Source organism: Helianthus annuus, chromosome 12 (assembly GCF_002127325.2).
Source record: "Helianthus annuus cultivar XRQ/B chromosome 12, HanXRQr2.0-SUNRISE, whole genome shotgun sequence".
NCBI classification, from domain to species: Eukaryota; Viridiplantae; Streptophyta; class Magnoliopsida; order Asterales; family Asteraceae; genus Helianthus; species Helianthus annuus.
The window spans coordinates 73,794,674-73,805,243 of record NC_035444.2 but is presented as its reverse complement, the minus strand read 5'-3'; the positions used below and the strand labels follow the sequence as shown (position 1 = coordinate 73,805,243).

Sequence of the window (10,570 nt, the reverse complement as noted above, 5' to 3'; positions counted from 1 at the left end):
CCAAACCATATACAAAATAATATGTATTTCAATAGTTTTTGAAATACTAAATTTTCTAATGAGCGTATTTGAAAACTTTATTTTGTAACCCCTTACAAATGTTTTTGTAACGTTTAATTTCTTAATAATAAGCTTTTAGTAACCATAATTGACATATTAATGTTAATTTTAAAAGTATTGAAATATATTTATTTTCTAATTGGCATTTTAGAAAATAATTATTTTATAAAATAACTAGTTTTAATATTTTCAAACGAGCGTGTTAGAAACGTTGTTGAAAGAATAACGACATTAAGACTTTTTATCTCTAACGAGCGTGTTAGAATTGTATAGAATGATAAGTTTTAATATCATCTTTTATATCTAATGAGCGTGTTAGATATGATGGTTGTGTAAAACTAACTTGTTAAAAGACTATTAGATTTTCTAACGAGCGTGCTAGAAAATATACATTTAGATTTTCTAACGAGCATGTTAGAAAATATTATTATTTCAAATAATTACCGACGAACGTGTTGGAGACAATTATTTTGAATAATAAACCTTGTAACGGTTTCGTCTAAACTTTTAAATTTCTAACGAGCGAGTTAGAAACGGATTTTTTCCACATATGTTTAAACGATTTTTTTTTTATTTCTAATGAGCGTATTAGAAATAGTTTATAATTTTTATAAACTTCGAAACAAATTTTATAATCGATTATTTCTAACGAGCGTGTTAGAAACGATTTAGCGACTTTGTCAATTGTTTACTTCTAACAAGCGGGTTAGAAAACGTTTATTTTGTATAAACCAAAAACGGCTTATGGCAATAAATAATCGTTTAATTTTCTAATGGGCATATTAGAATTAGTTTATCTTATAACCAACTATTTTAACGATTTGCAATCGTTAATTTCTAACGAGAGAGTTAGAACCGGGTTAACTATGATAAAGTATTTAAGATGATTTGTAATTGTTTTATATATTTTCTAACGAGCGTGTTAGAAAAGATATGTGTTCATTTCTAACGAGCGTGTTAGAAAACATTCATTTAAGTGAACCACAAGTGAATAAATGTATCCGTTAATGAGCGCGTTAGAAGCGGTTTACTTTATAATATTCGAATATTTTGAATGTTTATTCAACATTTAAATTCTAATTAGCATATTAGAATTGGTTATCATACAAACCACTCATTTTAACGATTGATAATCGTTATTATCTAACTGCGGTTAGAAATGGTTTGAATATGATAAACCATTTTTTAAAATGATGTGTATTCGTTTTATTTTCAAACGAGCGAGTTCGAAATTGTTTTATTTATTAAACTATTATAAGGTTTATTGTCTTGATTTGTAATCAAAACACAAATATATAGTTTAATATTAAAACACTTGCAAAAAACGAGAAATGTTTTGGACGAATAAAACATGTCTTTGCGAAGTATAAGTGATTCGATACTTCCACGAGAAGTATAACGTCTTGAACCATATAATAGTCTTGGAGAGACTATTTTATGAAAAACAACTTGATGTTGTTATAGACATAATAAGTTGCTTAACTACTTGCGAGTAGTTAATTGTAAACAACTTTATACTTTGGACAAATTGTAATTATTCAAGCTTTAGAGTTCCAAGATGAGGGAGTACCTCAAAACATGACACCGAACGGAATAATTGCGTTTATTTCGGTAAAAAGTGTTGAAGATAATAACACTTTGGCTTTTGATGTTTAGATATCATTGGTGTATCCGTTATTTTGGACTACTAATAAGTTGTCAAAAGGATACACATTTTGATACAAAGTGTAAAAATTAATTTACACAAACACAACGAGCGAGTTGTGATCATGACTTATGTAATAAGTCACAAATCAAACATCAAATACATAACGGCGTCGTGAGAAACGTGGTGTATGGTTTGAGATGGAATACACGAAAACGAGATATGTCATCTAATGTTGAGAGCATCAACATGGAAATGCACATGTAAGTTTTCAAAGAATATAACATTTGAAAGAAATATATGTTATTATTGTAAATTTTTTAATAAATTTAGAAAATTTATTAATGGAAATTTACAATAGTGATGGACTTGTAGATGCTTCTACCACCATCAATGTTGTTTAAACTATGTGGAGGCCTGGTCCTTAATTTGGGAGAGTATCCCAATACATGGTATTAATGAAACAACAACATAAATGTATATATCACTATAGGCATACGTGAATGCTTTGGTTGAGAGTCAATCTAATTGACTATATCTCAAGACTCAAGTGATTTTATACAAAGAATTTCATCAAAGTGACTTGTTTTAAGACTTATGTTTAAGTCTTTAGGAAGTCAATGATGGAGCCTTGGAGATAAAAGGCAAACGAGTTATGATCCTAATGGATGAAGTTAACTATGATTTTGAGGCCTTCCTAAAACCGATGGTTTTGGAATGGTGAAATAAAATTCTTGTGTCTAAACTAAGAAACGAATGTTCGGAAGAGATAGTGCGTTATCTCTTAAGGCTGTGAAGAATTAGAATGGTGCATCTTCTGTTCACATGCTAGAGTATTGTGGTCTAAAGCTTGCTAGACTAATACTTGTTAATTTATATGCTCGACGGATATTAAATTAACTTTAAACATTCAAAATATGTGATGACACAAGAACGAATTTTGTGCTAAACAAAACTATAAATATAACTTCATTAAAATGCAAGCAATGTGGGGGGAGGAGGCCATTTAAGAAACAAACCCTTTAGGGTATGTGGAAATGGTAGTTGAGAAGTTTTCTCAAAGTCGAAATGAAAGGGAGAACCTTTCATCACCCCATTTGGATGTTATCCAATTACACTTAAATGTGGGGGTGAATTGCATTTGAATGTGGTTGAGAAGTTTTCTCAAACTTGAAATGAAAGGGAGAATCTTTCGTCTCCCCATTTGGATGTTATCCAATTACTTAAATGTGGGGGTGACTTGCATTTGAATGTGGAAATGGTAGTTGAGAAGTTTTCTCAAACTCGAAATGAAAGGGAGAACCTTTCATCGCCTCATTTAGATGCTATCCAATTACACTTAAATGTGGGGGCGGTGACTTGCATACATTGCAAACGCATGACCAAGTGGAGTACACAATGGTTATATGGAGTCAATCGAGTAGATTGGACTCGAATGCCAATTGGTTAGATTCAAAATCTAGTAAGATGTCAGTCATGACACACCAAAGGCATGGTGAAAACGTGTCTAGCCATGAATTGAGTTTCATGTCATTCTAAAGACAAGGTACATAACTGGATCCAGGTTGAGATCACGAGTTATAAGTCTTATGAATCGACTAAAAGGCAAAAGTGACTAGCGAGTCAAGAAACACGTTAGAACAACTGATCTCAATTTAAATTGTCGTTGGTGACTTAGTGAAGTCAAAGATAATTTTGGATCCAACAACCAATGGGTTGATAAGAGATCAGGTTGTAGAATGGGACTAAAGCCATGGAAAAAGGGACATGAGGGAAACCTAACCTAGTTGACTGGAGATCCCAAGATCTAGGTTCAATAGACCAACTTAATCATGAACCGAAGGGTAGTCACTTTGGGGGCGTAGCTAATATATATGTTTATATATAAGCTAGTTTATATGTTTCATATATCCCCCAAAAACTATAAAAGGGTGTTTAAATACGTCCTAGTCCATTCCTATAATATTCAATGACATTGTTGTGAGGTTAAGCATAATATGTGGTTTTATGATTTGTGTAAATCATAGTAAACCATAATGCTTTTAATGATTTAAAGGGAAATCACCTATGTTGGAGAGAAGTGTGGTCGCTTCGAATGGAATTAGGGCATAATTCCTAGAGCTCCCGCAGAACCAAGAAAGTGCTCCATGACCATTATTAGAGACATACATGAGGAGATGGCCCGACTAGGGAAAGTATTGTGTGAATGTATATTGTCGTTTACACAAATGGGGGGGTTGTTAAAGGACATCACGTCTACAAAACCCTAGTAGGCTAAGTATGCTTCACAAAGGAAGGTTCAAAGGCTACACCTACCTATCCTGCAATACTCGACTGTCGAGTTTTCATCTGGGAATTTTGTATGTTTTAATCGATCTCCATTCATGTGGGGGACTGTTGGAAATTTTAGTGAAAATGAGTTTTTCACTAAATATTTTGGACATAAATAATATTTATATATGTGTTGTATAAATAATTATTTATGGGTTTGTGTTCAATCTATTTCGAAATAGAGTTGAAATGAATGAGATATCGAAGCTTGAAGTTGTATGTTTGGAAAAACAAAGATGAGAAAAATGGATTGAGATTTGTCATCTTGTCCCACATAGGTGGAATGACAAAACTTAAAGTGGTATATAAGGAGCACCCTTACTCGTGCACATATGCGCGCGTGCCGTGGGCTATAGGCCCTATGTAGTGCGCTTTGAACATCGCACACCGCCTTTATATTTTTGTTCATGAGCGCGTGGTCAGATACATGGCGGGCCTGCTTATGGCGCACCCTTAGGTGGCGTAGGCGGAAGCCATGGCGAAGACTGCAAATGTCACATGAGTTTGGATGGCGGATGGCCAGGTGGCATCCTGGTATGCGTAGTAGCATCCGTGTGGCGCGCAAGTATAGATGGCGCATGACCAGGTGGCGTCCTTGTATACGCAATGGCATATGTGTGGCGCGCGGGTTCATATGGCGTGGCGTAAAGTCCATGTAGAGTGTTGCATGGATTGCGCATCAGTTATGGCGCGCGCGCAGGTTACAGTAGTAACTAGGAGCACTGGTCTGCACACCATGCGCATGCGCGGGTTCCATACAATGTGGCGCACGGACTGAAGAGCCACTTCAGGCGCGCGTACATGTCTGCAACGGTAACAGAGCAATTGGCAGGACCTTGTCAAGCTAACTGTTCCAACCCGTTAATTGCGTGTCATGATGAATATGACCGTTTTTTGTCTAACCACTTAAGTCCATTAAAGTCATATTCATTATCTTATTTATTATAAGATTAATGTTATAATTATGACAAGATTAATGTCTATTTTATTACTAGTTATAATGAGCTTAAAACTATAAGTGTATATATATGAACTTGGTGGTTTATATTAGATATACTAACAAAAATTAGACATTCACTTGACTCTAGTTTTTCCTTTGAGAGGAGTACTCTCATATTTACATACTTCATCTTTTTCCTAATATATAAACACCAATTTATACCCGGTGTAATCTCGGGCGTGAGAGCCATCTCCGGTAGTATAACTACTGCTTCGGTTGTTGTATCCGGGAAACAGACCGTCTGAGAGGAGGCGCGGAATCTGTTTTAAGGGCCCCGTGTCTAACACGATCCTCAACCAAAACCGACAACGACAGTTTGTTCATTCTTGCAGCTGAGGTTTATTCAAGATGGTGCGGTTGAAGTTCTTCCAAAGATGTTGGCTTGAATCAAGATTGGTAAAATTATTGTGTATTTTATATTCGTTCATTTAGTTTATGTAACCGGTAATGTACTTAATGAATTTCCCATAAATAACGAGAGTCTCATTATTATTTATTTTATTAATATTTTAATAAATAGTGAACCTAGTTCCTACAGTATCATTGTACCTCCAGCGGAACCACCCGATCATATCCATCTCCACTAGGCATAATACCTATACACCAATTTAGGAGGAAACCCAATAAATATAGGAAAACCCCCTTGTGGGAATCGAACCCAGGACCTATTGGTCCCAAAGTCTTATCCCACCACCAAGATGCCACTAGGCTAGAAAGCCATGAGCAGTTAAGTCCACAAGTATTTCCATAGATATGTCAATTGTAATTAATTAGTGTATGTAATTTTGGTTTATTAGTGTACGTGTAATTTTGGTTTAAATTTGTTTGACAACAAAGTTTGATATCTACCGGTTATAGGTAATAATACGAGTCAATATTGTATTTCCATAGATATGTCAATTGTAATTAATTCTAGGGTTTTGTACATGTCTATATATATTTGAGGAATGAGAATAGAGGAGGCAACAAAGCCATTAACATTAAACCCTAGCATGATATCACGAGACCCGGCTCTAAAATTGCCGCCATCTCCCCCCCCCCTCGATCCCTCTTCTCGCTTCTGCTCCCCTTTTTCGTCTCCTTGCTTCTTTTCTTTCACCATGGATGCTAAACTACATCTTGCTTCTACTGTTACAAACATCAAAAGCCTTATTCCCGTAACCTCAGAGATGGATAGCAGATTGTACGCATCATGGAGCAAACTTTTTCGCCTCCACTGTCATGCGTTTCAAGTTATACAACACCTTTCTCCCAGGCCACTCGCTGAATCTTCTTCGTCCAAAGAAACCGAAAAAGACAAAGACAAAACCACTAAACCTGTCGATGACTCGTGGGATCGTCTAGATGCTATCGTTTTGCAATGGATTTATGCAACTATATCCAGTGATCTCTTACACACCATTCTGAAACCTAATGCTACTACTCATGAAGCATGGGTGGCTCTCGAAAATATCTTTCACGACAACAAAAGTTCACAGGCTATTCATCTCCTTCACAAGTTCTCCAACACACATCTTAGCGGCGTTCCAACTATATCCAGTTCACTGGTCGATAACCAGAGCCTCGTCTTATAACTGATCAGCGGGTTGAAAGAGCAATATGAGGGGATCGCCACTATTTTACAAAATCAGGATCCTCTACCCAGTTTCTATGATGCACGCTCCAAACTTATTATGGTAGAATCCCGCAAAGCCGGACAAGCACTTCAAGCATCTCATACTGCCGGTACCGCTCTCAACGCAAACTCATCTCGATCTGCTGGCACTAACACTGCACCGGCCGACTACTGCTCCGATGGACAATATGGTGGCCGCGGTCGTGGCCGAGGTTTACGTGGCAGAGGTCATGGCCGAAATTCCTGGGGTCGCGGCCGTGGAAACCACAACTCCACTCAATGGCAACAGTGGTCGGCGCCTCCTCCTTGGGCCGCACAACAGTGGGCTGCTCCTCCCCCATGGGCCTCGCAACAATGGACTGCCCAAACTCAACCACCGTGAGCCGCTCATCAACAACAACAGTGGGCCGCCCCCTGCCCATACCCGACCATCAACCCCGCTGCCGGCAACTCGGCGTCTCCTCATGGTCTTCTCGGTCCTCGGCCCAATCAAGCTAACCATGCAGCCTATACGCCCACGGACATTGAATAGGCGATGTACTCCATGTCTTTGAACCAACAAGATTCGATCCCAGTGATGGACACTGGCGCCACGACCAACATGACTAACACCCAAGGTAATTTTCAATTTTTTTTAATAACAGCATCCCACAAGATATCATCGTAGGTAATGGCTCGACCATTCCGGTTGTTGGACATGGCACTAAAATCCTACCATCGCCCTTTCCACCTTTTGTCCTAAAGAACGTCCTATATGCACCAAAACTACTCAAAAATATTATTTCCGTTCGAGTCTTTACTACTAATAATTCTGTTTCAGTTGAATTTGACCCGTTTGGTTTTCTTGTGAAGGACTACAAGACCCGGATCCCTATCCTACGATGCAACAGCAACGGTGATCTATACCCGTTATTGCTCGGTCCGGGAAGCACGACCAACCCCTCAACCTTTGCGGCTATTTCCTCTCAATTATGGCATCATCGTCTCGGTCACCCGGGACAACCTACTATGCAATCTTTAAAACGTTCATGTTCTATAAATTTCGGTACTTTGAATAATAACATTTGTCAATATTGTGTTTTTGGAAAAAGTGTTCGATTACCGTTTGTTACTTCTCATACCCATATATTTCAACCGTTTGATATTATACATAGCGACCTTTGGATATCGCCCATACTAAGCTCGGGTGGTCATCGATACTATATCCTATTTATTGATGATCACACGAACTTCTTATGGACCTATCCCATATCTAAGAAATCCCAGGTCTATTCCATATTTTGCAATTTTTACAAACATATTGAAACCCAATTTGAGAAGAAAATAAAAACTCTCCAATGTGATAACGGTCGTGAATATGTTAACTCATCTTTCAGACAATTTTTTAACGACCATGGCATGCAATATCGCCTCTCGTGTCCTCACACGTCATCCCAAAATGACAAAGCGGAACGCCAAATCGGCACCATTAACAATATGCTTCGCACCCTATTGGCCCATGCATCCCTACCATCATATTTTTGGGATCATGCTCTCGACACCACCACCTATCTTCTTAACATACTTCCCATTAAACACAAAAATAATACCACACCCACTAAAACCTTATACCACCGTATCCCAACGTACGATCATCTTCGAGTCTTTGGTTGCCTTTGCTATCCCCTTATCCCCTCCACCACTATCCACAAACTCGAACAGCGTTCCTTTCCGTGTGTCTTCCTTGGATACCCACCCACCCACCGAGGCTACAAGTGCTTCAATCTAGAAACTAAACAAATTATTATCTCCCCTCATGTCGTGTTCGACGAAACTACATTCCCGTTTGCTAACAATATATCCCCTAAACCCTCCTATGACTTTCTCCAAACTGGGCTATCTGCATTGTTGTGGCCCGCAATCTAATTCCCCATTACCCAATCCTCCACCTCGGCCCACACTTCAACCACTCCCCTCTCGGCCAACCCCCCCCCCCCACTCCCACCGCGGCCCACACACCTCCTACTCCTATCCTGGCCCAAACACCTACCACCCCTCTCTCGACCCAAGCACCCCTAGCCACTAATCAACCTACCCCATCCTCCCATTTGCCTAACCCATCGGCTCACACTACACCTATACCCACTTCTTTACCAACCCAGCCTACTACCACCCAACTTGTATATACCATGCGAACCCGTGCTATGGAAGGGATTGCCAAACCCAAACGACAACTTAATTTACACACACCACCACCTCACCCCGTCATACCCCTCCCTAAAAACCCAACTGAGGCCTTGTCCACACCGGTATGGCTTCAAGCCATGTCCAACAAATTCGATGCCCTTATTAAAAATGATACTTGGGATCTCGTGCCACGTACGCCAAACATGAATATTATTCGCAGCATGTGGTTATTTAAACACAAGTTTAAGTCAGACGGTACGTTAGAACGATACAAGGCACATCTTGTGTGCGACAAACGTTTACAACAGGTGGGTATTGATTGCGGAGAAACGTTTAGTCCAGTCGTAAAACCATCTACTATACGCACGGTATTATCGATTACATTATCACAATCCTGGCCCGTTAATCAATTAGACGTCTCAAACGCATTTTTTCATGGTAAATTGAATGAGATCGTATATATGTATCAGCCTATGGGTTTTCGCCACACAGGTTTTCCTGATCACGTCTGTCGCTTGAAAAGGTCATTATAAGGGTTGAAACAGGCGCCGCGGGCATGGTACCAAAGGTTCACTGATTATGTGTTAACATTGGGGTTTCAACAAAGTAAATGTGATGCTTCGTTGTTCACATTGCATGACGGTACAACAGTTGCCTTCTTACTTCTCTATGTTGACGATATTCTTCTTGTCACATCAACGTACCATCTTCGACATCAGTTGCTGGCACACTTAGCTAATGAATTTGCTATGAAAGATCTCGGGCCGCTCAGCTTCTTTCTCGGGGTCGCTGTTACTCGCCAACATAATACTATGTTTCTTTTTCAACAGTCATACGCCTTGGATATCATCGCTCGGGCCGGGATGCAGTCTTGCAATCCCGTCACTACCCCGGTCGACACACACTCTAAGTTGAGTGCTCACTCAGTTAAGGATTTTCATGACCCTACTCTGTATCGCAATCTCGCCGGGGCGCTAGAGTATCTTACGTTTACATGGGCCGACATAAGTTACGCGGTACAACAAATTTGCATGCACATGCATGCACCGAAAACAGATCATTGGAATGCCTTAAAGCGCATCATTCGGTATATCAAAGGCACCATCTACTACGGCCTTACACTATGCCCGTCCGCGAATCCTTCTCTCTTGGCATACACCTATGCGGATTGGGCCGGTTTCCCAGATACTCGCCTGTCTACGAGTGGTTATTGGGTCTATTACGGTGATAACTTAATCTCCTGGTCGTCTAAACGCCAACCTACCATCTCTCGCTCTAGTGCCGAAGCCGAATACCGTGGAGTCGCTAACGTGGTCGCCGAAATCTGCGGGTTACGTAACTTACTTCTTGAGCTTCGTCACCCTCTCACTCATGCCACATTAGTATACTGTGACAATGTGAGCACCATTTACTTGTCAGGTAATCCGGTACAACATCAGCGTACAAAGCACATTGAGCTCGATATTCACTTTGTGCGGGAACAAGTTCAACGAGGTCAAGTGTGAATTCTTCATGTGCCTTCTCGTCACCAAATTGATGACATATTCACCAAGGGACTGCCCCGGATACTATTTGATGATTTTCGTTCCAGTCTCAACATTCGGCAACCTCCCGTTTCGACTGCGGGGGTGTAATAGGAGTCAATAATGTATTTCCATAGATATGTCAATTGTAATTAATTCTGGGTTTTGTACATGCCTATATATATTTGAGGAAGGAGAATAGAGGAGGCAACAAAGCCATTAACATTAAA

The 10,570-nt window shown here is 39.6% G+C and overlaps 2 protein-coding genes across 2 annotated transcripts; both read left to right on the top strand.

Annotated features, from left to right (window-relative positions):
• Window positions 1-6,136: 6,136 nt before the first annotated feature.
• LOC110893086 lies at window positions 6,137-6,610 on the top strand. The gene has a single exon (XM_022140206.1). The coding sequence runs from the start codon at window positions 6,137-6,139 to the stop codon at window positions 6,608-6,610; it is 474 nt and encodes a 157-aa protein (XP_021995898.1).
• A 99-nt stretch (window positions 6,611-6,709) lies between these two features.
• LOC110893087 (uncharacterized mitochondrial protein AtMg00810-like) lies at window positions 6,710-10,322 on the top strand. Its single transcript, XM_022140207.1, has 2 exons — window positions 6,710-6,863; window positions 9,469-10,322. The coding sequence occupies exons 1-2, from the start codon at window positions 6,710-6,712 to the stop codon at window positions 10,320-10,322; spliced, it is 1,008 nt and encodes a 335-aa protein (XP_021995899.1).
• The last annotated feature ends 248 nt before the right edge of the window (window positions 10,323-10,570 follow it).

Bases quoted from the DNA above. Each gene is read 5' to 3' on its own strand.
- LOC110893086 (XM_022140206.1), top strand. From the start codon at position 6,137: ATGGATGCTAAACTACATCTTGCTTCTACTGTTACAAACATCAAAAGC.
- LOC110893087 (XM_022140207.1), top strand. From the start codon at position 6,710: ATGGTAGAATCCCGCAAAGCCGGACAAGCACTTCAAGCATCTCATACT. The intron at 6,864-9,468 runs GTTTACGTGGCA...ACGGTACAACAG, and splicing joins TGGCCGCGGTCGTGGCCGAG to TTGCCTTCTTACTTCTCTAT.